The following is a 27970-nucleotide window of genomic DNA, read 5'->3' on the forward strand; positions in this document are numbered from 1 at the left end:
CATCTCCATCCATTATGACATTATACAAGTTTGGTTTAATTAGATTAGCACTAGCTGTCATGGATGTTGCATTATCAAACGTCATGGACATGATTTTGTCCCTAAGACAATATTCATCAAGAGCACTCATAATACAATTAGAAATATTAAAGGCCGTATGGGGGTATTCAAGCAATTTGAAATAAATAATACGTTTTTGCAATAACCATTCACTATCAACCCAATGACAAGTAACACACAAATAATGTAAACCATAACCACCATCCCATGCATCAGAAGTTATAGAAACTCTTGAAGTAAGAGTTTTAAGTTCTTCAATTAATTTCATTTTGTATTCTAAGTAAGTTTTCATGGCAGCTGTTTTAACGGTTTTTCGGGAGATTTTTTTGTGTTGGGGTTGTAGTGCTCGTTTAATGTAATTGTTAAACGGATCACTTTCAGCAAAAAGAAAAGGTTGTTCGGCTTGGACTATCATTCTCCCAAGTTCATCCCTATCCCTCTCATAATTGTAAGTGAAGCCATAAGGATGAAATTGAGAAATTTTTGGTTGAGTTGGGTCAGTACTAGGGGCACCACATTTTTCACTGTGTCGGTTTAGGTGCCCCGTACCGCCTTTGGCTGGAGCCGAATAAATATTACCACAAGTTTTACACTTGGCTTTTTCACCATCTTTACTTAACAAGAAATATTGCCAACATTTACTCTTTCGGTTTTTCAAAAGGGTCATTTCTTCTTCGGTGTACCATTCAATGAATGGGTTATCAGATGGGGGAATAGTATTTTGGACGGATGGGTCACTAGAGCCGGCAGGTTGTGTGTTGCTTGCTTGACTTGTTTGATAGTTAAATTCAAAAGGCATATCATGTGCGGAGGCATAATAAGGTGGAGATTGGGTGCTTTGCCATGGTTGGAATGTCCCTTGTTGATCTAATCCGGTGGGAAAACCGGTAGAAAACCCGGGGTGGGTGGGATTGGCCATTGTAGGGATTTGCATAGTAGGGATTTGCATTGTAGGGGGGGCATAGAAGAGCCTTCCAATGGTCGTTTAGATTTGGCTTTTTTAGAGGAGGATTGGTTCGGGTTTGATGCCATGATTAATTAAGATTATTAACTAATAAATAATAATTAAACAATATTAACAATTATAACAAATTAACAATTATAAGTTTATAACACTAACAAAGTAACAAATTATAACAAATTATAACAATTAACAAGTATAAGTAAGTTTTTTTTCTTAATTATTACTTAATTAGTAAGTTAATAAATTTTCAAAAATGATTATAATAATAGTAGATTATCTAAATCAATGAGATCCCAGGTAGGTTATGGTTAGGATCGACGTTGTCCAGAGCCCAAATCCCGCCTTAGACAGATTTCAACAATCCAAATAACCCACAATTAAAATAGAAAGTAGTTTTTATGTAATTAAGTAGTTCCAAGTATACAACAACAATAATAATAATAATAATAATAATAATAATAATAATAATAATAATAATAATAATAATAATAATAATAATAATAACAATAACAATAACAAATTAAAATAAAGTTGAGTTAGATCTTACAATGACGCTTCAATGCTTTCCCAAATTTATAATTTCTCGAATTTATAATTTCCCGAAATTATAATTTCCCGAATGTAAATATAACAATTTTTTTTTTTTTTTTGGTAGTAGACTAATAATATTAAAAATGTAAAATTTATAATAGAATAAGAGATTAAGAAATATTAAGAGATTATAATTTATAAATTATAATATATGAGAATAAGAGAGTAAGAGAGTAAGAGAATGAGATGAGAAGATGAGTATTGAGTTGTGGAAAGAATTGGAAGTTGAGGGTGGTATTTATAAGTGAAAATAGAGTCGTTTATAGCCGTTTATGGCCGTTGGAGGGAAAAAACAAGAGCAGCGCCAGTTTATAGCCGTTAGCCCGCGGGCCGTGCCTGCGGGCCGTGCCTGCGGGCCGTGCCACGGGCTATTGGCCGGGCTCGTGCCGTGCCGGGCCACTTTTGGATTTTTTTTCACCGCAGCCCGCACGAGGCACGAGGGGCGTGCCATCGTGCCGGGCCGGGCCTGCCGTCGGGCCGGGCCGTGCCGGGCCATCCTCGTGCCGTGCCCGGGCCGCCCGCGTGCTGACCCGGCCCATGCCCAGCTTTAACTATTACTAAAGTTAAAACCACTGACATCATCTCTGTATACATGTCATCTTTTAATTAAAATTTTTCCCCCCAAAATTGAATATGACATCACCATTTTTTCAATCATTTTTTTCCCAATTTTTTTTCATCTTTCCAACAAATAAATTCAAATATTAGAAAGATTATTTTTTAAAAAAATAAATAAAAGTATGAATATCAATTACTATATACGCATAAAGATGGGCACGGGCCGTGCCCGTGCCGCCGCGGGCCGTGCCTGGCCGTGCCGGGGTGGTGCCCGTGCCGTGCCGTGCCGTGCCGGCTCCGCGGCGTGCCGTGCCGTGCCGTGCCTGGGATTGGCACACCCCAGCCCACGGCACGGCACGGCCCACGTGCCTAGCGGGCCGTGCCGTGCCGGGCCGCGGGCCAAACCGTGCCGTTTTTAATTTTTTTTTTTTTTTTTTTTCTTAAAAAAAAAAATAAATGTTAAAAAAAACGAATTAAAAACAAAAATGCATATAATAAAAAAAAAATACTAGTGCGATAATCCGAAAACACAAAAAATTGAAGAATAACTTATTTTATTATATGACGGTAGCCGACTAGCCGGTACGAATATACGATAATTCAATAATACAAAATTACAAAATAAGTAATGATAATTAAAAATCGTACAATAGTGTATGAATATTGAATAACTTCATTTATTATACGGAATACGAAGTTCGATAATACAAAAAGAATACAATAGTGTATAATGTAAATATGTAATCATGTAATTATTATTGGTCGTCTTCGTCTTCGCCTTCGTCTTCATCTTCGTCTTCGTCTTCGTCTCCTAGAGGTTCAAGTTCATCCGCCAATTGAGTGGATTGAGAACTAAAAGAAGTCGACGTTCCTTCATCGTCGTCGTTTTGTGCATAAGTACGATCTTGAGAACGAGTTTCGGCATCCAACCAATCCTTGAAGCAAACACACATTTCAAGTGTTTCGGGTTTTAGTCTTGTTCTTCTATCGTCTAGAACTCTTCCCGACGCACTAAAAGCTCTTTCGGAAGCAACGGAGGAGACTTGGATAGCAAAAATATCACGAGCCATTGCCGATAAAATTGGATGTTTCACGACTTGTGATTTCCACCAATCGAGGATGTCGAGGCCAAACTTCTCTTCATCGTCCATGCCTTTCATGAAGTCGTAACTTAAGTACATTTGCAACTCCGAAACATCGCTTTGAGTTCTCCTAGATGATGATGATTCTGTACCTGAATACTTAGACATCAAGTTAGCAGCTTGTGCAAATAAACCTTTGGCCCGTTTACTTACATTTTTGGATGTTTGAGAAGGGGCAAATCGAGACACGGTTCCATATTTACTTTCATAAACATTATATAAATTAAAAAACTCATCCGTCACCTTAGTCTTAAAAGTTTCAACATCACCTTCAAAATTCATGTTACTATAATAAATATCAATTAATAAAAAGGTGCCATCATATTTTTGTCTAGGATCTAAAATGGAAGCAAAAATATAAATCATAGGAATATCGGTGTAATATTTACGCCATTTATCCTCCATGGATGGAAGATATCCACGATAAGCATGTTCTGATCGGTGTTCCGCAAAAAGTTGTGCAAGTAAACATGCATTGCTAAGAAAAGAATGAGCACAAGGATTATATACAGAAGAAAAACAATGTGTCATACCATATAGTAATTGTAAAAACTGCATATATTTTTCACAATTAACCCAATCATCTTCAAGTAAAGCATTTTGTGGATATTTCATATTATAAAAAAGTGTTAAATGAACCTTGTACTCGATTGCCCGACTCAACATTTCATAGGTGGAGTTCCACCTAGTTGGACAATCCGGTGCTATTTTTATGGTTTTAATCCGTTGTTGCCTGCAAAAACCTTTCCATTCTTGCCATCTCATGTTAGAGCTATTAATAGTGCAAATAGCACTCCGTATTTTGTGATAAAATGGACCAATTGCTTGTGTTCCATCCTTCACACACAAGTTAAGAACATGACAAATGCATCTAACATGAAGTGCTTCTCCATCTAATACTAAATCGGTTAATTGGGGTTTAACCAAATTCGCACTATATGTCATAGAAGTTGCGTTATCGAAAGTCATAGACATGATTTTATCCCTAAGACTATATGCATCAATAGCTTCCATTAAATGATGTGAAATGTTAAGACCGGTATGAGGGTATTCAAGCATTTTGAAATGAATGATGCGTTTTTGTAACATCCACTCATTATCTAACCAATGACAAGTAACACATAAATAATGAAGTTGGTACCCACTATCCCATGCATCGGCGGTTAAAGAAACTCTACTAGGAAGATTAGCTAATTCATTTACTAATCTTAATTTGTACTCTAGATAAGTCTTCATGGCAGCAGATCGAACGGTTTTTCGGGAGATTTTTTTGTGTTTTGGTTGTAGTGCTCGGTTAATATAGTTGTTGAAGGCATCATTTTCGGCGAAAAGAAAAGGTTGTTCTGCATGTACAATCATTCTCCCAAGTTCATCCCTATCTCTCTCGTAATTGTAAATGAAACCTTGTGGGTGGAATTGAGAAATTTTAGGTTGGGTTGGATCACTAGATGGTCCACCACATTTTTTTGTATGCCTAGTAAGGTGTCCCGTCCCTCCCTTGGTATCGGCCGAGAAAATTTTACCACAAGTCCGACACTTGCATTTTTTTCCATCTTTACTTAATTGATAATGTACCCAACATCCACTCTTTCTTTTGGTTTGAGCAAAATCCTCTTCGGTACACCACTCTAATATGTTAGGATTATGGGTGGATGGTTCACTCGACCCGCAAGCTTGTGTTTGGCTACCTTGGGAAGGAGGAGGAGGAGGAAAAGGAAATTCATATTGTTGAAATTGGGTTTGTTGAAATTGGGTCCAAGGAGCCATATCATCCATTTGTTCTTGCCCTCCCGTGTTTTGGGGATGAAAGAAAGGGGTGGAAGTGTTTGGAAAGGGCATGTTAGGAGAGGGAAAGGGCATGTTAGGGGGGGGCATAGACATTGAAGTGTTTGGGTTTGGTGATTCCCTACGTGTTGACTTGGCTTTTCTAGAGGAGGAGGAAACGTTCGGGTTTGATGCCATGATTAATTAATAATAATAACACAACTAACAATAACAAAGTAACAATTAACAACAATGAGATCAATGAGAATAAATTAGTAAGTAGTTTTTATATAAATTAAATTTTCAAAAATAATTATAATAATAGTAGATTACTTGGATCAATGAGATCCCAGGTAGGAGAGGTTAGGAGCGACGTTGTCCAGAGCCCAAATCCCGCCTTAGACAGATTTCAACAATCCAAATAACCCACAATTAAAATAGAAAGTAGTTTTTATATAATTAAGTAGTTCCAATAATAATAATAATAATAATAATAATAATAATAATAATAATAATAATAATAATAATAATAATAATAATAATAATAATAATAATAATAATAATGATAATAAATTAATAATAATAACAATAATAGTAACAATAACAATAACAATAACAAATTAAAATAAAGTTGAGTTAGATCTTACAATGACGCTTCAATGCTTTCCCAAATTTATAATTTCCCGAATTTTTAATTTCCCGAATGTAAATATAACAATTTTTTTTTTTTTTTTTTTTTGTAGTAGACTAGTACAAGTAATAATAGTAAAAATGTAAAATTTATAAGAGAGTAGAAATTTTTTTTTTCTTTTCACAAAAGAGAGGAAGATTGTATGTTTTTTAGGAATTTGAGAATTGAGAATTTGGGAGTAAGAAAATTAGAGAATAAGAGAGAAGAGATGAGTTGATGAATTGTGAAAATTTTGGAGGAAAATATGAGGTATTTATAGGGGATTTGGGTGGGAAATGGGGTGGAAAATATGGCCGTTTATAGCTGTTGGAAAACGGCCATAAACGGCCATATTCCAACGGCTAGTGGCACGGGCCGTGCCGTGCCGTGCCTGGCCGTGCCGGGCCGTGCCACGTGCCGTGCCGGCGGGTCGTGCCGGCGTGCCGGCCCACGTGCCGGCCACCGTGCCGCCCGCCGTGCCACGGGCCGTGCCCGTGCCGGTCCCAAAAAAGTTGTTCACGGCACGGCCCACGGCACGCCGGCGTGCCGCCGTGCCGTGCCGTGCCGGCCACCGTGCCCGTGCCGGGCCGTGCCGGAGTCGTGCCGGGCCCGTGCCGCCCGCGTGCCGGCACGGCCCGTGCCCATCTTTATATACGCATTAATGACCTTTTTCTTCCTAAAAGTACTCTTTTATATGATTTGTTGCAAAAGCAATCAATTAATTAATAATATAATATTAATAAAATTTTCTTAAATCGTGCGATTAATCTAGTAATTTAATATAGTTAGTACTCCGTATATCAATTACCAATATTATTTTTACTTTTGTACTCGTTCAGAGAAAGAAAAGAATGAGACATTCTCCTCTCTAACCCTCACTTTGGCCTTTTGTATGGAATATCATTTTTCTATTGTCTCTAATTATTCTTATAAAAAACTTAACACTTATTCAAAAATATTAACTCAAGTACATATTTACCTATTTATTATTGTGTGCGTGAGAGGTTTTATGTTTTAATATATAATACGTATAAAATAAAATAAAAAATAAATTATTTTATAAAAAATAAAAAAAAATAAAAAAAAAAAAAAAATTGTTTTTGGTGTGGTAGAAAGGAGATGTGGCGAAGAGGGTGTGATGAAAGAGGATGGAGACATGCAAACCATAAACATTCCTGGCAGCAACTACAAACACAAACACAAACACAAACACAAACACAATCACAATCACAGACATATTAATGCTATTTCAATTTTTTTTTTTTATTAAAGTAAAATAAATAAAATAAAGTACAACAACCAATACAGTGGGATTATATTCTAAATGGTGGGCCCAAAAGAATCTGGGCCGATATCCTTATTGCTTAACTGGTCAAAATATCTGGGCCCAATTATTCCAACATTTTTTTTAATTTTTATTTTTTTAAAAAAAGAAAAGAGCGCGTTGGACAAAATCAACGACCTTTGAATTGTTAAGGCGCCGAAATACGTTAAGACAGTTGCAACTTCTCAACAGCATTGTCAAATCATTTGGGTAATTTTCATTGGCCCATTGGTTATTTTTTTTTTTAAAATATCAATACTACTTAAAAAACTACAATTTGTTACTACGAAATATTAAATTGATAAAATATTCACTTTACAAATTATAACGATGTATATGAGGAATTTGAGGTAAAGAAACCAGAGTTAAGGAAAATAGGTTTATTTGATCAAGTTGAATGAAATAATTTGGTTGAGATTCTAACGAGGTTTTGGCCATAAATATGATAGGTCCTACCTTACATCAACATCTATATCACTTTCGTATCAATATTGAGGTGGATATCATTATCACTAATAAATAGGATCGATAAATTCATGCTTTTAGTTTTCTACTTTACATGTACACCCATCGTATCCCCTATTGGCAGATGAGCTGTCTTCCAATTCCTAATCGAGACACGTTCACCCTTAGAAAACCCGATCATCGACTAGCTAAATCCACACCCATCATGGATAGTAAAGGGTGTAGAGAAAGGAATACTTGAGTACTCTTACAAAAATGGTGATAGTAATGTAACAATATCTTCATTTTTTTTTTCACAATTTGTCTACTCATAACACTATGAAGATAACCCTAATAAAATCATACACCACAAACTGGTTAAAAAATGGATCAAAAAATAACTCAAATTGTATCAAGTATCAACCCTCATGGGTTCCAATACAAATTAATAGTGGGACCAATTACCAAACAAAACACATAGACAGAACAAGTATGGGGTATGACTAGTGATAAAGTTAGAACTATTAGAAAAGAAAATGTCCCCAATTTTTATTTTTTCCATTTTTTACTCATAGTGGAGCTTTGCCTTTTCTGTTCATTACAAAAATGGACCACAAACCTCATCCAATATAATCTCAATAAAATCTCCTTTCCCATGAACATAAAATTTTTTTAGGGGGTGGTATGCAGCCAATGTAGGTTGGGAAGATAAGGTAAACACAATGACCACACGTAAGAATATGCTTCGACAACGTTGGATCGTTTCAGATAGACACATCAAGATATTGATCCCTTTACGGAAAATAATCTATCTGTTTGTCTACACTAATTTAGGGTAGGATCAAGAGGATTTCGAGGCACAAACAAAGCTCAAAAAGAGGTAGAAAATACTCAATATAACAACGAATAAATATTCACAATGGGGTTGAAAATCTATATGCAAATATAAATCTAAATAGATGACATTTTTTCAAACAGCTGTTTAGTCTTCATATTTATTGGTATTCCATGAAATAAAAAAGGAGACAAGAAAAAGGAAATCGGTGATTTTTTTTTTCTTCTGACATGATTTATTTGAGATTACTTATATACTAATATACTGTCTTGGTAAGTTGGTAGCAATGAATATTACCTTAAAAATAAAAATATACGGAGTAATTGCCTAAAACAGAAAATAAAGTGTGCTTGAGGTATTTTAGTGCTGCACAGTTTGCAGTCAAATTGTTAGAAAAGCAAGTGGAAAAAAAGGTAATTTAAAGAATCAAATAAAGTTTTTAACAAAAATGGATACATGCAAGTTGCTATATGAGGAAAAATAGCTTTTCCTGTTCAACTGCAAAAAGAAATAAATAAAGAAAATGAAAATGGAAAAAAAAAATCTAAACATAAAATTTCACAGCTAAAATTTTCAAACTGCTTCAAAAACATACATCTTCAACACAAATGAATTTTGAGTATCCAGTAAACTTATTTAAAGGGAATCCGAGATGGATATCCCGCTATTGTTTCACACTATAAATCAAAGAAAGCCTCACAGCATACAATCTGAGGACAAAATAACAAAGTAAAATATACGTAATGAGTACATGAAATTCGACTAGCTAGTCGTTACAGCTTGTTAAAAGAGGGGAAAAAAAGAACAAAAACACTGATCTATATCTGATATACTATCACTCGCTCTCTCAGTTTAGTGCACTGATAACTATCTCAAATGAACGTTTTGAGTATATCCCGCAATCTGATTTTACAGCTCAACCAAATACCAAGAACCTAATTTCAAAGGGAAGAAAAAGAAAAAAAAGTTCAAGTTTTAAGCCTTATCTGGAAAAAAACCTTCTTAACTGCCCTTAACTGAATTTGTATAAAGAGACGAAATCCCTGTTATTATCGTGTGCTGAATTTCCTTATATGCTGAGACATATGAACGAGGGAATGTATAACTCACAATCTTATCACTTGTTTAGCTGGACTTCCTGGATATTCCTAGCAATTACCATCTGCTGTCCAAATCACAGTTTTCTACGCAGCAATTCCTGAGGGAAGTTGAAGAAAAAGAAAATTATTAAATTTAAGTTTACTATACATAATGCAATTCTAAATCTAGCCAAAAAAAAAATAAAAAATCAACTTGGCATACATTTGAGCAACTGTTTCAAAACATAAATATAAAACCCAGTTAATCGCAAATACGGAATAGTAAAACAAAATGATTTTTAAAAAACTGGCACATGTAGAGAGCCAATTCTTCTAGCATTGATGAAGCTGAAGGATTTTACAGAATTCTATCATATCTATCACCTAGATGAAAATCAGAACTTTCAAGCACAAACTTCTAGTCTAGAGACTAACATTCATTCATGAATTTAAAGGCAGAGGACTCGAATACTTGAATAGTAGCAAGAGTGACTATTCCTATGTTAAACACAATTCTGTACGCCTCCCTCAGACCAGAAAAGGAAGAGTTGTAGTTGATGTGGATCAAAACAATGCTACCTTATGCCATCGAAACCAAAATGTCATAGAGATGGCACGGCCAATCCCTGACAGGACAATTCTATGACAATAAGTTTCCTCCAGTATCAGGGTGACATTCCTAACCCAGGAGAGTAAGGGACTGACCCGTATAAACCAAACCTTTTGGGTATGCCTAACCTGCCTGATGTTGAAACTGGTGTTCACTCCAATCACATGACTTAAAAATTATTTCGGCTTCATGCTGCTATCTTACACTGAAGCTAGGAAAATAAAAGAGGACTAAATATATATTCTAGTCTTTTCAGTCAGCCCTAACAAGGAAAGCAATAATATTAAGTAGACTAAGTATCTATCGGTGGATATGGAAAGCAATTATACTGTTGAGGCTGAGGACTTCAAAAAACCTAGTAATATAATCCAAAACATTCTAAAGTAATGCATCACTTCTAAATTCAAAGTGATGCTATCTTTCACTGAAGCTAAAAAATTCTATAAGAAACTTAAGTTCACAGCAAAAGATAAAGAAGAAAATACTCTTGGACATAGCAAGACAGAAATAGGGAAGAAAAACTACTCTTATTCTACCCTAATTTTCTTTTTGTTCAATGGATAAAAGAAAATGAGCATGAAGTTTGTTTAGATGACACTGCAACTCAGGTTTGACCTGAAAGGAGCACAAACTAGGTCAAGTTTTGTGTTTGACTGATGAGTGAAGGATCAGTTTTATGTGTTAAAATGTTTTGGATATTTCCAACAAGGGTACACCAAAATCAAAAGGCATGGGAGTCGAGCTTTAAGACAACAGATAACTATGATCCGGAATAATCATACTTGGCCATTTGATATTAATATCCTACAATCCCCTAAATTTCTAGCATCTTTACAGGCAACTTACAAAAGTTCAACCTAGATCTAAGCTAGCACATGAATATTCATAATTCAACTCTCTTTGGTAAAATCATAAATTACAAAGTTTATGGAAAGGAAGGGAAATTTAAGAAGTTTACCTCTACTTGCTTGTCTACTTGACGCACTATAGTTTCCAATTAGACCCTCAGAAGTTCTTGATGCAATATCTGCGCTGCCTAAACCAAAGCCGAATGTACCAGATCCATCAAGCTCAGGAGAAGTAGCACGCCATGTTGAATCACCATACCCTGACGTACCACGATATAGGTCACCATATGATGTATCAAAACCACCTGTTGATGCTGCAAATGTAGATGGGGGAGCAACATCAGTGTTATGAGTTCTTCCATAGCCTCCACCGCTCAACCCATAACTTTCACCAAAACCATACCCGAGATTCCCACTGCTATATCCAGAACCATTACCCCCACCTTGGGATGTTGTAGGAGATGTACCCCAATTGGCTCCATTGTTACCAAACGAGACCCCAAAATTTCCACTACCAGATCCCAGAAAAGCACCAGGACTGGGGGGATTTGTAGGATTGTTAAAAGATCCATTTCCCCAGACATTTCTTGCTGTTGAATTTGCCAACGAATCACCCCTTGTATTACCAACATTATATCCGATTGGAGTGTTGTACCTGTTTGAGTTGCCACTATAATAAGGTCCCAAAACACGACCATAACCCTGGTTGTTGCTGAAATTAGAATTGGCACTGTAGTTAGCACTTAACCCTGGCTCCATATTCATATTCATATTCATACCCATTCCATATCCAGGATTACCAAATGGTGGAAGCCCAGTTCGACCAGTAACAAGTGGATTAAGTCTACCATATCCAGCAATAGAGTTAAGATTGTAGCCTTGAGCATAGTTGTTAATGAAGTTGCTAGCCCTACTCATGCCATAATTATATCCTACTACAGGGCTGCGACTAGGGCCTGGAGACATCTCTTTAGGTACAGCTCGCTTAACCTCAACCATTTTTCCATTAAGTTCATGGAAAGTTCTATGCAACACCCTATCAACAGCATCTTCTGAATCGTAAGTAATGAACCCAAACCCTCTTGGCCTTTGGGTGTTGTGATCATACATTACCACAACATCTGTAATAATACCGAATTGATCAAAGTACTTCTTGAAGTCACTCTCGGTAACTGTTGATGCTAAACCTCCTACAAATATCTTTTTGGTACGTCCAGGACCGGGAGATCCTTGGATCATATTATTGTTTCTACTCAGAATTTGCTGATCATCCCTTGGGACTGCTTTCTTTGCTTCAACCTAAGCCAAAAAGGTCAAAGAGAAACAATTTTCATCAAAAATCATGTCAAAGTCAATTTAAACATCTAGTAGCATGTCTGTACATTACTCATTTCAAGCTACACAAGTCGCAAACTGACTGATCAAACATGTCAATGCAACTTAGCGAGGCTATAGCAAGCACTAATGAACTAATGTACACAGCATAATTATTCGACATAAGAGCTAATGCACAATCTGAAATTACGTTATCAAGGTATGCAGAACATCAACAATCACAATCAATCTACTCACTGTTCGGCCATCGATCATGTGCTTGTCCATCACAACTCTCTCAGCAACAGCAGGATCAGCAAAGACAATAAAACCGAAGCCACGGGCACGGCCTGTAATTCGATCCCTCATGATCACAGCCTCCACTACTTCTCCATATTGCCCAAAATACTCCTTAAGCCTACTCTCATCCGTGTCCCATGAGATCCCACCAATGAAAAGCTTACCAAGATCTGATTCCATTTTTTTCCTTCTTATTTTTCTGCAATTCAATTTCAATAACATCATCATAAACCTCATAAAGGGTTTTCATTTATTCCCATCATTACCATAAACTCTAAAATGCAATAAAATTAAGCAATCATATAATGCAAACATCAAAATTCAACCTAAAAATAAAAATTATACAGCTAAATTGACTATTAATAGATCAAAATCATCAAATTTCAAATGCCCAACTCAGCAAACGACCAATTCAATGAAATTAAAGGCAAAAAAACAAACTAAATCGACATAAAAAAACCAAAAATTAAATTTAAAAAATTTACCTCTTTTTTTTATATGAAATGAGCAGAACCCAGTATAGAATTCTGATCAATGAAAAAGGGGGATATTGCCAATTTAATCCAGGGACATCGGATCGTGTACAAATCAATCTAGGATTCCTGAATCAATGGGAAAATAAATAGAAAATCAATAAACAAAGAAAAACCCAGAATTAATTATGAGAAAAATGGGAAATGAGAGAATTAGAGAGAGAAAACAGACCGATTGAAAGGAAACCCAGATGCGAAAACTAAGATCTAAGAAGAGGAATGATAAGGAAGAAGGAGAAGAGAGGATGAGGTCATCCTCTACAAGGCTCTTTCTTTCTCTCTTTTCTCTTCCCCTTTTTCTATATTTCTTTGGTTTATTCCAACCTTTTTTTTTATTATTATTATTATTTTTTTTTCAAATATTGGATTGGTAAAAATAAATAAAATTATAGAAAATTGAAATTTATATCCTACACCCGACCCATACAGATTTACCATTCAAATTAAAGAACACATGAAATACTTGTAGGTCATAAAATATTTAGATCCTCGCAACAACAATTGAGAAGGGACATGAACTTAACCATCCATAACTGATCCTAAATTTGAATTAGATCAAAGGGGTAAATTAGGTGGAACACAAAGAAAAAAAATATATATTATAAAAATATGCTTCGAAAATACTTTTTCACTTTTTGTTTTGTTTTATGTTTATCAATGTATAAATCATGAATTTCTTAGGGCTTGTTTGGCATTTTTTTTGTTTTCAGTTTTCAGTTTTTTTTTTAAACCAAAAACTGGAAACAAGAAAAAAAGGTATTTTCACTTTTCTATTATCAGTTTTCAAAATTAGCATGATTTTAATAAGTTTGACTAATTTTTTATTCATTATATGACATATATCATACACTTTTAAGATACAAAAAACTGAAAACCACAATTTGTTGGTAATAAATTTATGAAAAATTACGGAGTGATATTTTAAGAGAATATATTGAATTAAGCTAATAGGGTTAGTTCCACATGATTTTACATGTATATTTTTTAAAATTTTACAAGTGTATTTTATAGTTAAAGGATACATGAATTAATACGAGTACTCTATCTGTATACAAATTCAAATTGTACACATTTAATAACGGAGGTATCAAATATTCATTCATAGAAGAACATAACATGAAATAACCTAGAATTGTACTTTATATAGTTATAAAAATACTTTGTATATTAATAATATATATATAAGCAACTTATTGGTCTAGAACTCTAGCCTTACAATTTATAAGGGTGTTATTGAAAAAAAGAACATATACTATATAAATAGTTTATTTTAAGGGTCAAGCAATCTCAAATTATCGTAGTGTGCAAGAGAATATTTGGAAGGGTCGTGCTAATGCGCTATAGTACTGCAGTAGTTGCAAAAAAATATTGTATGGAAATTACATTATTTTTTAAAAAAAATTAGAAGTATCTTCAGATGATTAAATTAAACAAGTATATCACGTAATAACGACAATATAACTCCATTACAAAATGTTTTATAAATAACATAAAATTGCGTTTACATATGTAACTTATAATAAGTATGTTTTTTTCATCTAACTAGATTTATAATAATATGGTTACAATAAAACAGTTTAAATTACATAACATTTAGGCTGATGTCAAATTTCTTTAATTTGAATCAATCATGCACAATGGTAGTTTATTAGAACAAAATAATTAATATGCAAAATGATTTCGAGTAGAGTCGGTTTCAAATACAATTATGTCTAATTATGGTCATTAGAAGTATATTTTAGGCAATTTTGGATCAAGTAATTAGATATGAATTACTTCAAGATCAACTTATAGATTTATGTCATTAGGAGTGCTATGTAGATAAGGAAACTTCAAGGGTAATCCAGCCCAAGTCTTTAAGATAAGCTGGGCGGGTGAAAGGGGATAAGATAATCTTAACCCTAAAAAAATTGCAACGGATAGAAATCAAATTTTTTACCTCGATGACAACGTCATATGTTGATATATCTATATCAATTAATCACCAAAATTACTTGATTTACATTCCACTTAGCTCAAGCCAGTCTAAGGGTTTGTTCTGATTTACTGAACTGAAATAACTGATTGGAGCTGAATTGAACTTAATAGAGATGAAATGAATTGTTTATGAGGAAAGGAAATTAGGAGCTGAATTGAACTGAACTGATCTAAAATACTGAATTTAAGCCGAAGAGAACAGGCCCTAAGTGGTTGGCTGAATACCTTCCCTTTCCTCTTCTTCCTATAATTCTATCTTCTTTGCTTCTTTTCTTTTTCTCTTTTGCATGGAAATAGTTGGAATTGTTATAGAGTTAGTTTTTTTTTTTTTTTTAAAAAATTTTTTTTTAGGTTAATTTTACAATAATTCTTATTGCGTTTTTTTATATTCGCATTATATTTATAGACCAAGTGAAAAGTACTTTTTGCAAATGTTGTACATTACGGATTAGTAAATTTAGGACAATGGCTTCAATTTATGTGAATTTTTTTTTCGGGTGAGTGTAATTTTTCTGACCTTATACCAAGACTATACTTTTCTGGTTTTATAGTTGTGTGACTTTTAATAATATAAATAATGGACAAAAGCTTTATCACACAACAAAGGCGTCTGTAGCTCAGTGGATAGAGCGTCTGTTTCCTAAGCAGAAGGTCGTAGGTTCGACCCCTACCTGACGCGAACAATTTTTTGTTTTTTTTTTTTTTTTTTTTTGTTTTTTGTGTTTTTTTTTTTTTCCATTGTTACTCTTCTAAAGAATACTGCAGATCAGTTGCATTTTTACTGTTCTTAATTTCTGTCTACTTTTAATTGCACACGGGTTTTAACAACAATAGAGATAGATCGATAAATCTAATGAAATGAAATTTATTTTACAACTTCACAAAAGGAATACGTTTCAGTTTCAAATAAAAAAAGGAGTGAAGAATTACAAAAGTTTTATTAGTAGTACGATGTACTCACTACATACACGCTTAATGTTCATAAGCGCGACTTCAAAAACATAATTACTCGTCACTCCCCCTAAGCACCAACCTTTGAAACATTCTGCAGCCAATAATAATAATAATTCTAAATGAAGCTACATAACTCCTTCCATTGCTCTAAGTCTTATGGAATATTTTGCACTCTTATAAACTATATACACCTCAAAAAAAACCTTCAAGTTAATTATAATCTGTTCATAAACACCTTCGATTAATGCAAAAACGTCAACCAGCCTATAAGGAATGATATCAACTGCATCAGTCGATGATGAAGACCACATCTTTGTTTGGTGGATAAGATGTTTGTGAATGTTGTTGAAAAGTTTGTTGTGCAGTGATCCTTTGCGAAATTCTTCTTGGAACTTGTTCTACTCCTTGTTCTGGTGTGGGTATGTCCTCTTCAAGTTTGTTACAAAACGTATCAAAATGCTCAGGACGGAACCACTCAGATGTCAGCTGCACCATAAACAAAAGAAATGGGAGACGGTGTCAATTGCCATGTTATTACAATCAAGGATGGATTTGCCTTAGTTTGTGTCTCATTTTATGTCCCATTGTCAACTTTAACCAACATTTTAATATGATCTTAACCCATAAATGGAATCTGATAGCGAGCAAGAGAAAGAGAGAGATCGTACAAAGTAAGGGTAACCATCTGAAAGGCTAAAGTTTTCAGGAGCAGCATCCATAAACAGTTTGCTGAAGAACAGAACAAATCTGCCACAGTCGAAGTCATTTGTCTGTTGGGGAACCTGAAAACAATTGTGTTAACATTTATCAGAGTTGCTTCAGCTAAGAATCCATAAACAAAATACCGCGTACAAGTATACAACAAAGAGATAATGATAAAGTAGCACAATCATATGAATTTAAAGTGAAAGATGTAATAATAAATGTCTGGTTAAGTTATTGCAAATCCTATTATATATAGAATATCTACCTTAGGCATCTTCAGAGGTATTTGGTATATGTCATTTTTGGTTTCAGGTCGACCCTCAGCCTTAAATATATCGAAGACAAGCCTGCAATGCAGTATGTTGTTATATGAACCAATTTCATCAAAAAAAAAAAAAAACAAATTTCAAATCATTACTTGAACAAGCAAAAATAAAATTAGGCTGAGACCATACTTCCTCACAACAGGTCCAATAACATCTGCACTCGTCTCAGCAGAATCGAGCAATAAGATGCACCTGCTTCTGGTTTTAGAGCTAACGGCCTCACCAAAATGGCAGAAAATCACTAGTCTCCAGTGATCCCTACAGTAAGGAAAATCAGAACAACATCAACAACTAAACGAGCTACAAAAGCTTCACAATCAGAGCATATTAACCAATAAACTTCTACGAAAACTTGCATTACAAAATTGGAAAAAAAATATGATGAGGAAAGGAATATGCCAGTACATACCAGCAAACAATGGGAAACAAAACATAATTCTTTGAGAAAATGTGCTTCTTTTTTATCAATTCCAAAGCACGAGTTCTTCTGGATTTATAAATCAAATAATAAAAGCTATCCAAGTGAGCAAATGCAGCCCTCTTGTCTTCAGAAAAACTCCTCCAAATAGTCCTACAAGTTCCGGAATCATGCATAAGAATTGTGAAGACTATACAGGATCCTGTATTGTTGTTCAATGGGTTGAAACTTACTCCAAGTTTTCATCAAATGTACAACTACCCATCTTTGAGCGCTTTCCAGATATCTGTCTACCTCTGCTCTTTGATTTTATGAGAGACGGTTCAAGTCTCTCCTTTGATGCTTCCGCATCCTTTCTATACATCACCCCAGTATTGACATCACAGTAATATGTTACAGGACCATCTTCATATATTTCTGTCAACAATAGACGTTTGATCAGTTGCTTCTAAAATTAGGCTTGCTAAGTTAGTTGACACATTCTCCTTACCCCTCTAATCAAAATTATGACATCAATCAGAATATTTAAGTCATTCAATCTTCATTGCATCACTTAACCAAAGTGACAACTTTTTCCTAGCATCCTTAAACATAACTCCATAGTACGTATATATGATTTATTTCCAAAGGGAGGAGTACATGATGATCAAAGTAAGATTTTAAAGTTAATGCCAATCAACGCGATCAATAAGAGGATCTCAAGCCTCATCAAGACAGATAACATCATAACAGTCTCCTCATAGACGATTTTTTTTTACATAACTGACAAGATGAAACTTTAAAAACTCTAAATTTTCTGATAAATAGTGATCAAACTAACCTCCTAGCACAAAACACAAACACATTCATAAACAATTTATGAAAATTTAGTCCTATACATTTAACTATAGTATATGATACATTAAAACCTTATATACTGAACAAACATTTCTGAAATTTGATTCATGTTATTCAGATTAGATGAAATGATAATCAAAATACTCAGCAGAAATAATATACTAGTCCTTGAACAAACATCAGTACACATACTCAAGCCTCAAGAAATAATTTTTCTATAAAGTTCTGACTGTTTGTTAAATTCAATTTTGCACAATTGCACTCCACCAAAATACACTATATCAATAATTGAAGGCTGAGAAAGTCTAAATTAATATCCGATATGGATCAATCTTACTAAAACCGCAAATGAAATTAAAACAATTGCCAAAACCAAAACATACAAAAATAAAAACCAAAACACACCATAGACATTATTCCAATTCAAGCTTTAAATTGCCAAAGCTTATAATTAAAATCACTTAACAAATACCCATTAAAAAAAATCCCAGAAAATTGTAATTTTCACTACATATTCTTGTAAATTACCTCAACAACAACAACAAAAAAAATCACATTATCAAACATTAACAAATGGGAGAAAAAAAAAAAAAAATACACAACAACAACAAAATTAAAAATAAACCTGAATTGGGTGATTTAGTATCATCATCATCATCATTCTTAGTTAAAACTCGAGATTTTCTCTTCCCCATTTGCAAAAAGATCACCCCTTTTTTTCTGGGTATAAATGTATAATAATTTCTCTCCTGCCAATAATATATATTCTTCACTTCAATGGTACAGTATATTTTTAAATGTTCTGTGTTTGATTAAATTGATAATGTGAAAAAAAAAATGAATAAAATTAGATACTGTGAAAAAAACAGAGGAGTAAAAGCCATACAGCATCAAATCTAGACCGTTCTTTTTTGCTGCTACGAAATTCAAGGTGTGTTGATTGGTAGTAGTACAAGTATTAAAAGAGGTTTATCAAATGTTGAGCTATGAATTTTCCAAAATTGGTAAGTAATACTTGGAAAATGAATTCAACGTGATATTTATTGTTACTGTAAAGGGTAGCTCGATCATGTGGATTTGTGCAAACTAGGGTTTTTTTATGTTTAAGATTACTACTTATGGCTTTAATCTTTTTGCAACCCGTCTTAATTGTGTGTGGCTGGGCACACCGTATGACCACTTTTAAAAAAATGAATTAATCCCTGTAACACTGACCTTCTATAACACTGACGAAATAGCCCCTTTAACACTCACCAAGTAACTCTTATTACACTAATAAAGTAATTCATATATTGGATGACCACACCGTGTGGTCAACCACATATAAGACTTTGTGATCTTTTTATGTTATTAAGGTCAAATATTAGCGAATTCCCGGAGAACAATTACTCCGTACTTACTTACATTTCTAATGTTTGATTGCATGTAGGAAGTAGAAATTCCCTTGAAAACTTAATGCCCATGAAATTGTAATTCCTAGGAATTGCCAAATATTGTTTGGTTGGATGTTGAAATTTCTACTTCCCATGGGAAGTTTTATTTACCTAGGAGGGATTAGGTAAGTTAATTCCTCTGTTTTGTGGGAAGTAAAAGTTCCTAAGAAGTTTCACTTCCCACATTATTGTCAACCAAACAAGTATACATATGTCTATTATGAATAATACATAAGTGTTGCACAATGCTTTTAAATTATATTGGGCTTGTTTGGTAAATGGCTTTTTATTGACTTTTGACTTTTGGCTTTTTTTTTTTATTTGGTCAAACATCCAAATTTTGTGTTTGGTAAATAGATTTTTCAGCTGGCTTTTAAGCCAAAATGAAAAAGCTACTTGGAGTAGCTTTTGGCTACCTAAGTTACAAATAACATCCAACATCCAATTTTACCAAACATGTTTTTAGACTAATAAAAAGTCAAACAACCAACAAAAAAAGTCAATACAAATGGCCAGTCAAACCAGCCAATCAAACCAACCGACAGCCTACAACCATCAACCAATTGTCAAACAATGCCATTGTGAATAGAAGTATATGATCTGAGTAATGTCATAGTTAAATTTCTTTGAATAAAACGGAGGGAGGTAAAGCTTAGTCGTAAGTTAAACTTTAGCACAACATGTTTGCTACTTGTACAAATTGGTTCGTTCTACTTTGCCCATGCTATGCAAATATATGTATGTTTAATTTTTAGCTCACCAACTTGCTTGTTCTTCGATCAGCAATGCTTATTAATTCACTAGGGCATCTGTCTAATCACATTAATTAATATGATTTCTCAAGTCATTAGGGATATAAAAGTCTGAGGGAGTCTATTAAAATCTATTGAATGACTTCCATCATATGACAAATATCTATCGTCTATATAGTCATTGCACTACTAAATTTTCTTAGCTTTAATATAATTAGATAAAAAAATGTGTGCATTTTGTTTACGAGTATTTTTATATTTCTCTTCCTCAAAAACTTAAAGCAAACAAATTCTTGGGACGACAATAATCTTCTAATATATGTGATTATTCATACACGAAAAAGAACTATACTCTTGTAAAAATGCTCAATATATGGATCAAGTAAGAGATAAATATCCCAAATTTTCCATCATTTATACACAACTAACCTTACTATTAGCAATTTATTCCAAGATCGACCAAGTAAGAATAAAGATTTAAATTGTTACAATAAAGTTCACTGAAATCAAAACATTAAAAAGAATATCGTGATTTCTTTAGTATAACAATTTGCATTTTTATCTCTATAATACATGCAAATCTGTCATACGAAGTACTCCGTATATGATAGAATTGCAACAATATATACTTAAAAGGTAAATGCAACTTTCATATAAGAAGGTAAAGAAAGAGATTACAGATTATTTTGCATTTAATAACATTGAACCATGCATGATTTTATCATAAATTCTCATATTTATACCATTTAAGAAAATGCATTTATGCATGATGTAGTATATGGTATATATCAACTCACAACCATAAATTAAATAAATTCAAGTTTTATGCAATCAACAAACATACTTCCTTCGTTTCTCTTTTGTAATTACATTATCATTTTAGCATTTCTTTTCTCTGGTTAAGTTTTCAATTTTAGCATTTCTTCTCTTTGGTTATGTCTTCATTTTAGCGTGTCTTTTCTTTGGTAATGCTTCTACGTCCAATAATATCCCCATAGTTACCTACTTCCGAAGTTCCAATGCAATTATTCCCATTTATTTACTACATATTTACATACAATAATCTCAAAGCAACTATTCTCACTCACCAATGATCAATATTTTTACCTACTCTTAAGTCTTAAAGCATATGTTTCCAAAAATATTTACCTACTCTCAAAACAAATGTTGTCATTTTACCTATTTCCAAAGCATTTTTCTAATTAATACCCGTAAAAATAACCAAATGTACATAACTTTAAAAGAAAATAAAAACGAAGGGAGTAATATATGTCTAAAAATTGCAACCTATCAATAGTAGTAAACCACAAAGTTAACATGAAGTATGGAGTACATGATTAAAAGGTTAGCTTGATTTCTTTTTTAATATAGTTGTATGTATATTACACTTATACTTGCATCATATAATTTAATCATTAGAAAACATCATATAACAAGAAAGGCGTCTGTAGCTCAGTGGATAGAGCGTCTGTTTCCTAAGCAGAAGGTCGTAGGTTCGACCCCTACCTGACGCGTGCTATCTATTTTTTCATTTTAGTCTTGCTTTTCTAGCTTCATTCGGTCACTAATCACTCCACTGTATTTTCTGAGCATATTTTTTGAAAAATATTGGGTTAATACTAATTGCGAATTTGTTGCTTTTCTAGCTTCATTCGGTCACTAATCATCAAATGTTAGGTTATAAAAGTGTTGGCTAAGTCGAATCGACCTATTAAGTGACTAAATTAAATTTGGGGATGTTACTCCGTGGTTAGGTTTTAAAGTGTTGGCTAGGTCGAAGTGATCTATGAAGATGACTAACTAATTAGGGGGATGTTACTCCATGCATGTTAGGTTTTAAAGTGTTGGCTAATGGCTAGCTTAGGTCGAAGCAATCTATTATGATGACCACTTATTAGGTCAAGATGTAAATATATTTTAGCTGACTCGTTAAAATCTTAAGATAGATATTCAAGATTTGACAGGATTAAATCTGGTTCGCATTAATTAGGACGAAGTTTGTTAGTTCTAGTTGCCAAAGTTGGGTGATGCAATATCCAATAGGTAGCGTCATGCATGGGCCTAGGTTAACCATTATTAAACACTATCGGATGCCATTAAAATTTATTTTTTTTCCCTATCTTATCTATTTTATTTATTTTATTTTTTAAAAAACTTTAAGTAAATGTAAGGTGAACATAATAAAATCTTTAAATCTTAATGAGTCTTAAGATGTTTTGTTGCATTATACAATGTGCATCTTTAAATCAATAAGAAACTTAATGCTCACTATTCTCACTAATTTAACTTTTATCATGTGGCTTTTTCCTTGATCCCTAACTTTAGTTAAGAGGTTGATTGATCACGACATTCACCCTTCTTTCTTACACTAACGTTCAAGCGATTCAAGTTTGCTTTTCATCCTTTTGGTAACGATAAATTTCAAGTACATCTTTATGAGAAAGCATGCTCTTGAGTCTTGACTACGGAAGACAATCTCTCTAGTTATTTCCTCGGTTTCAAAATAAATGCATCACTTAAACTATGCAGACTATCTGTTTTGATTGAACACTTACATAATCTATATTGTGCGATGGTAATTGCCACTAAAACAAATACGAACGTATGTTAGAAACGGTGAGAGTATTTGAAATATTAGAAGCATAATTGTTTCATTCTCCATAGAAGATCCTCAAAAGGATATAAAGATTGAGATCCTTAAAAAAAAAAAAAAAGTCATAAAGAGGAAGAAATCATGCACAATGATATATTGATAATATAGTAAACCGCCGAAAGGTTTCTCATGCTTAAAAAATACAAGTATTGCTTAACCACTTTATTATGTGTTTTAATTTAAGAGGAAAATAAAAATAAAAAAGAAGAATAATAATTATTACTCTTGCTAGTAGGACTAGCACAATAGCACATCTTTTAGCAACACACTCAAATATGTCAGCTATCCAGAATTATTGTCCTTAAATACTTTGTCTGCCATTTTTTATTTCTCAAATTAATTAATCTTTGAATTCTCATGATTTTTAGTTTTTAACTTTGAAGTTTGTTTAAACATAATTGTCTCCCCAAGTAAGAAAAATTGTTATTGACATTAGCACAATATATAAAACCCCTCTTTGACATTTTTTCAAAAGTTAAATAGATTACGTGTATGTATGCACGTGGGTAAGAGAATAATTACAATCCGTCCAAAAGTAACTATATATAAAATCTTACATAAATTTTGGATGAAGATAGTAATAAATCTCTCTTACCCACGTGCATACACGTAATCTATTCTAGGTTATTAGGAACGCGAAGTATTTAGTGTATGTTAGTACGAGTATAATTTATGGGGTGACTACTCCATATGAAACTTTTGTGTCGCTTTCTTAAGTTTTTCATTGAAAATTTCGGAAATTAAGAGAATAAATTTTTTTTTCAAACACTATCTTCTTCTTTTTACTTTTCATGCAAAAGTACACATTCTAACATTTTATGTGGCAATGATTTTTTGTATTGGAGATTATTGGCAAGGAATCCACCTTCAAAAGTATTAGGATGTCCTAGCCTTTTATGATGTGACTAAAATACAACTAACTATTCCGAGTTCAAATTTCTAAAAATTGTGAATAGTTAATTATAAAAGTATTATTTACTTACTTATATTATGTATTATTGATTAACCTAATAAAATGTAACTTAGCTTAATAAGTTTTCATATATACCAATGCAAAAAATCTACATTTTCTACTTTAATTTGTTCTCATACAAAATATATATTCTTTTATTGTACTTTTAATAAGTCTAATTGATCACACACGTATGATTTATACAATAATTGCATTGTACAATTATATTTTTCATTTCATATATAGCATATAACGAAATGCACAAAGTTGACTTGAGAAAAAGTTGAAGGGGAGAAAAGTGTGGAAGGAAGGTTTCTTTATGGTTATTGCAATAGCACTTTCAGATTAGGGTGATGAGCTGTGATTAGCAATTTGTCCTCCAAAGTTGTGGTTTGGCTCAATCACTCAATATGTGATTACCAATTTTCCTAACAACCTTTTTTTATTTATTTACATTTTTAAATTCCTACTTCAACTTTGACTTAACCTCTTCACCTAATTAATTAATTCATGTATAAAAACAATAATACATATTGTACATTAAAGTAGAAGGAATTCATTATATATATAATACTAAGAAATTAAAGTAGAAGGAATTCATTATATATGCCAAACATAATGTGCAACACAATAGAAATTCAGATCAAATACCATCCAAATATATAATCTCCCTGGAAATTATATTTACATTTTTGTAATCCCAGAGATAAATTTCACTCCCAAATTCTAATTAAACCTTTATTATTTCCCTCAAAACACTTTTTTTTTTCCTATGTAAAAAAACCTAGATCAAACCAAATATTACATAATAACCTACCAAATATTGTATAGTCCAACAAATCATGCAACATGTAACAAAGATATGAAACCAAGCCTACAACAAAAATATAAAAAACTTTGGAGGCTAAATTCCTATAAAAATCTATGCAAGTTTCTACTAGTTTGTTAGAGATATGAAATATCGGAAAAATATTCATATCTCTAACATACTTCATCTACTCTTGTTCATTGTTTTCATCATCATCAATAATGTCATCAAAGAAAGGATCAGCCAAGAGCTCGGTCGCAGAGGGTCTAGCCCTAGGCCGAGCTAGGCACTTCTCAATGAACGCCTTCACTTCCGAATCCTTAACCTTGTCAAGGGCTTGAGGCCTTAACCCGGATGTCACCTTTTTATATATCCTAGCGACGTTGTTACATTCACTATAAGGTATTTCCATGGTAACAAGTTCAATTACACACATTCCAAATGAGTAGATATCGACTAGCTCGGTGTAGTCCTCGTCATAAAGCTCCGGCGCCATGAACTCCGGTGTCCCTAGGATGGAATGTGCAGCATGGCTCCTTCCTACTACTGCTGCTAGACCCAAATCCCCAATTTTCACCTATTGCAATATATATAACGCCACTCTTATATATCAAAGACTTTTAACATTTATATTCTATACTATATAGTTTTAAAACAATATTATATTAAATGTTGATAGAGAAAATTTTACTTATAAATTAGTACATATATTATCCTAACCTATACTTAAAAAGTTGTGACATTCATTTCAAAAAAATATAAATTACTTATCTTTTTTAACTAATAAAAGTAAAAAAGAATATAATCGTGTTTTAAAATTAAATTATATGAAATAATCAATTTTAAATATAAATTCCGGAGTAAAGGATAACAAGATCACAAAAAAAAAATCATATATTTATATAATTGGAATGAAATCAAGTAACATTGAAATCACATCACATGACATAGCAATCTAGTTTGGAATGAAATCAAACAGGACTAAAGTAAAGCTCATTTACACCTAATAAACTATTGCAAGATTTTATGTCGTGTTTCTAGAAATCGCGACATAACTCTAGACAATAAATGTTTCATTTGAAAATTAAAAATGATGCACACATAAGCATGTCCGACATAACATATCATATCAGGAAAAAAAAAAGAATCAACTCGAAAAAAACTAAAAATAATAAGCAAAGAATCGGATCGTTACCTGACCAATGTTACCATTGACAAAAAGATTGCTGCAATTGAGATCGCGGTGTATGATACAAGGTTCATGAGTATGCAAATATTCCAACCCTTTCAAAATTTGCTTACACCATTTTTTCAAAGCCCTTAAAGAAACTTGCTTATGTTTCTTCCTATACTCCCTCAAATTTCCCGAGGTACAAACTTCGGTAATAAAATTTAATGTGTTATGAGCCTTGTCCTCCCAAACATGATACAACGCGATTATATTTTTATTTTTCAAACTCCGTAATAACCTAACCTCAGAAAATAACCTATCTATCATAGAACTATCGCCACTAAATTGTTTTAACTTTACTTGGTTCCATGCCACCTCTATGCCCTCCTCTTGATCAAATGCCCTATACACCTTCTTCACGGCCCCAACACCGAGGCGTTCGTCGTAGCGGCCGTACCTCCCCGTGGGGTCCACCTCCACAAACGGCTCCGAGCCGCTATCGGGTGGGTCCAAATCCTCCGTTTCAATAGGCATCTGTGCTGGATTGAATTGTTCGTTGTTGTTAATAATAAAATAATTATTTTTATTTAAAGTACATATTAAAAATGACTTGACTCTCTAACATCTAAAAAGAACACTTGTATAATAAAAAAGAATTCAATGTTTTTAAAGGCAAGTAATTACTTGATTATATTGCACTTCAATGAGGTTGATGGGTCGCTATTATTGCTCTCCTACTTTAATTTTATATTCCTTTGAATTAATTAAAATCAAAATTAATGAAAAACTAAAAGAAAAAATAAATCATCTAGGAACCAAAGCTATACATTTTTTATATAACAAAATGTTTTTATACAAAAATGAAGAAAATAAATTTGAGAGAAAAAAAAATTCATGAACTATACCAACGATCCTATGTATATTCATAAATTAAAAATTAAATTTATACAAGAAAAAAAAACCCAAAAAAAAAAAAAAACTAAAACCCTATTCTATGATAATTTGCACCTATTATATTAAACAAAAATATATAATAAAAAAATTATATGAAGAGAGAGGAAAAAAAAAGGGGGAGAGAAATTACCTTATTAGAGTGATTTGAGGGAGGAGGAGAGAAAAGGAAACACAATTTGAAGAGAGAGCAAAACTCATAGCAATAGAAGCCCATCAACTTTATTTATATAGTGTAGGAACTTTTTTACTATTTAGGTTAGGTGAAAAGGTAGATTAAAAAAAATGTTTTGTAATTTTGGATTTGGATATTGTAATTTTTTTTATTTTTTTTTTAAGAGAATCAAAGGATGTGATATGGAGAATTGTATGTTATCGTTTGTGCATGGAAATAATCTTCTCATTTTTGGGCAAAATCATTTTATATAAGGTAATAATATATGCTATGATATTACTTTTAAAACAACATTTAAGGTACAATAGCATATTCCATCAATATACTAATACTAGTCAACTGGCATAATGATACTGTTATGAAATACATGACATCACTATATACGTATTTTTAATTCGGTAAAAAATAATTTCAGTTTCAGTTCAGTGAAAAATAAGTTCAGTTAGTAAAAATGATTTTTTAATCAGTAATCGTAATAATTAGTAATGTTAGATAAAAATATATATATTAGAAAAATAAGCTTTGATCAGTATAATTAATTTTAATCCATCAAAAATAATTTATAATTTTATTTTAGTAAAATTAATTTTAGTTCAATAAAAATAAGTTTAAGAGAACAAAACATGGATTTTATAGGTAGATGATGCGGGATGATATTTAAGCCATGTTAGTTCTTTTCTTTTATTTATTAATAATTTTAGGAAAAAAACAACTTCAAATAAGATAAGTTCTAGAAAATTAATAATTCAAATGAGTTTAAGTAAGGGCTTGTTCACATTTACTGAACCGAGCTGAATTGAGCTAAACTGAACTGATTGGAGC

The 27970-nt window shown here is 32.8% G+C and overlaps 3 protein-coding genes and 2 non-coding genes across 7 annotated transcripts; 2 read left to right on the plus strand and 3 right to left on the minus strand.

Annotated features, from left to right (window-relative positions):
• Positions 1–9063: 9063 nt before the first annotated feature.
• On the minus strand, positions 9064–13362 carry LOC145629441 (heterogeneous nuclear ribonucleoprotein 1-like). The gene is made up of 5 exons (XM_081682045.1): positions 13209–13362; positions 12989–13105; positions 12462–12702; positions 11000–12188; positions 9064–9550 (listed from the first exon to the last, which is right to left on the minus strand). The coding sequence occupies exons 3-5, from the start codon at positions 12681–12683 to the stop codon at positions 9537–9539; spliced, it is 1425 nt and encodes a 474-aa protein (XP_081538171.1). The 5' UTR covers positions 12684–12702; positions 12989–13105; positions 13209–13362; the 3' UTR covers positions 9064–9536.
• Positions 13363–15619: 2257 nt separating this feature from the next.
• Positions 15620–15692, plus strand: TRNAR-CCU (transfer RNA arginine (anticodon CCU)). The gene has a single exon. It is a non-coding gene; the product is annotated as a tRNA-Arg (tRNA).
• A 240-nt stretch (positions 15693–15932) lies between these two features.
• On the minus strand, positions 15933–19325 carry LOC145627445 (ubiquitin-like-specific protease 1C). 2 transcript variants are annotated; one of them, XM_081679831.1, is made up of 8 exons: positions 19140–19325; positions 18879–19002; positions 17650–17833; positions 17408–17569; positions 17128–17256; positions 16938–17019; positions 16636–16749; positions 15933–16453 (listed from the first exon to the last, which is right to left on the minus strand). In XM_081679831.1, exons 2-8 carry the CDS (start codon positions 18946–18948, stop codon positions 16256–16258), a joined length of 939 nt encoding a protein of 312 aa, XP_081535957.1. In that variant the 5' UTR covers positions 18949–19002; positions 19140–19325; the 3' UTR covers positions 15933–16255. The 2 variants fall into 2 exon arrangements, with proteins under 2 accessions (XP_081535957.1, XP_081535956.1); XM_081679830.1 differs by having other exon boundaries at positions 18879–19325.
• Positions 19326–21879: 2554 nt separating this feature from the next.
• On the plus strand, positions 21880–21952 carry TRNAR-CCU (transfer RNA arginine (anticodon CCU)). The gene has a single exon. It is a non-coding gene; the product is annotated as a tRNA-Arg (tRNA).
• Positions 21953–24651: 2699 nt separating this feature from the next.
• Positions 24652–27325, minus strand: LOC145627446 (putative serine/threonine-protein kinase WNK11). Of its 2 annotated transcripts, none has more exons than XM_081679832.1 (3): positions 27107–27325; positions 26047–26556; positions 24652–25428 (listed from the first exon to the last, which is right to left on the minus strand). In XM_081679832.1, the coding sequence occupies exons 1-3, from the start codon at positions 27188–27190 to the stop codon at positions 25039–25041; spliced, it is 984 nt and encodes a 327-aa protein (XP_081535958.1). In that variant the 5' UTR covers positions 27191–27325; the 3' UTR covers positions 24652–25038. The 2 variants fall into 2 exon arrangements, with proteins under 2 accessions (XP_081535958.1, XP_081535959.1); XM_081679833.1 differs by having other exon boundaries at positions 26047–26561; positions 27107–27260.
• Between the last annotated feature and the right edge of the window lie 645 nt (positions 27326–27970).

This window comes from Chenopodium album, chromosome 4 (genome assembly GCF_948465745.1).
Source record: "Chenopodium album chromosome 4, dcCheAlbu1.1, whole genome shotgun sequence".
Classification (NCBI taxonomy): Eukaryota; Viridiplantae; Streptophyta; class Magnoliopsida; order Caryophyllales; family Amaranthaceae; genus Chenopodium; species Chenopodium album.

Excerpts from the sequence above, each read along its gene's own strand:
- LOC145629441 (XM_081682045.1), bottom strand. The coding sequence starts at position 12,683 with ATGGAATCAGATCTTGGTAAGCTTTTCATTGGTGGGATCTCATGGGAC. Across the intron at positions 12,189-12,461 it reads ACATGATCGATGGCCGAACA|GTTGAAGCAAAGAAAGCAGT; the intron begins GTGAGTAGATTG and ends TTTTTGGCTTAG.
- LOC145627445 (XM_081679831.1), bottom strand. The coding sequence starts at position 18,948 with ATGGGGAAGAGAAAATCTCGAGTTTTAACTAAGAATGATGATGATGAT. Across the intron at positions 17,570-17,649 it reads ACATTTGATGAAAACTTGGA|GACTATTTGGAGGAGTTTTT; the intron begins GTAAGTTTCAAC and ends CGGAACTTGTAG. Across the intron at positions 16,750-16,937 it reads TACCTCTGAAGATGCCTAAG|GTTCCCCAACAGACAAATGA; the intron begins GTAGATATTCTA and ends AATTGTTTTCAG.
- LOC145627446 (XM_081679832.1), bottom strand. The coding sequence starts at position 27,190 with ATGGGCTTCTATTGCTATGAGTTTTGCTCTCTCTTCAAATTGTGTTTC. Across the intron at positions 26,557-27,106 it reads CCTCAAATCACTCTAATAAG|ATGCCTATTGAAACGGAGGA; the intron begins GTAATTTCTCTC and ends AATCCAGCACAG. Across the intron at positions 25,429-26,046 it reads TCAATGGTAACATTGGTCAG|GTGAAAATTGGGGATTTGGG; the intron begins GTAACGATCCGA and ends ATATTGCAATAG.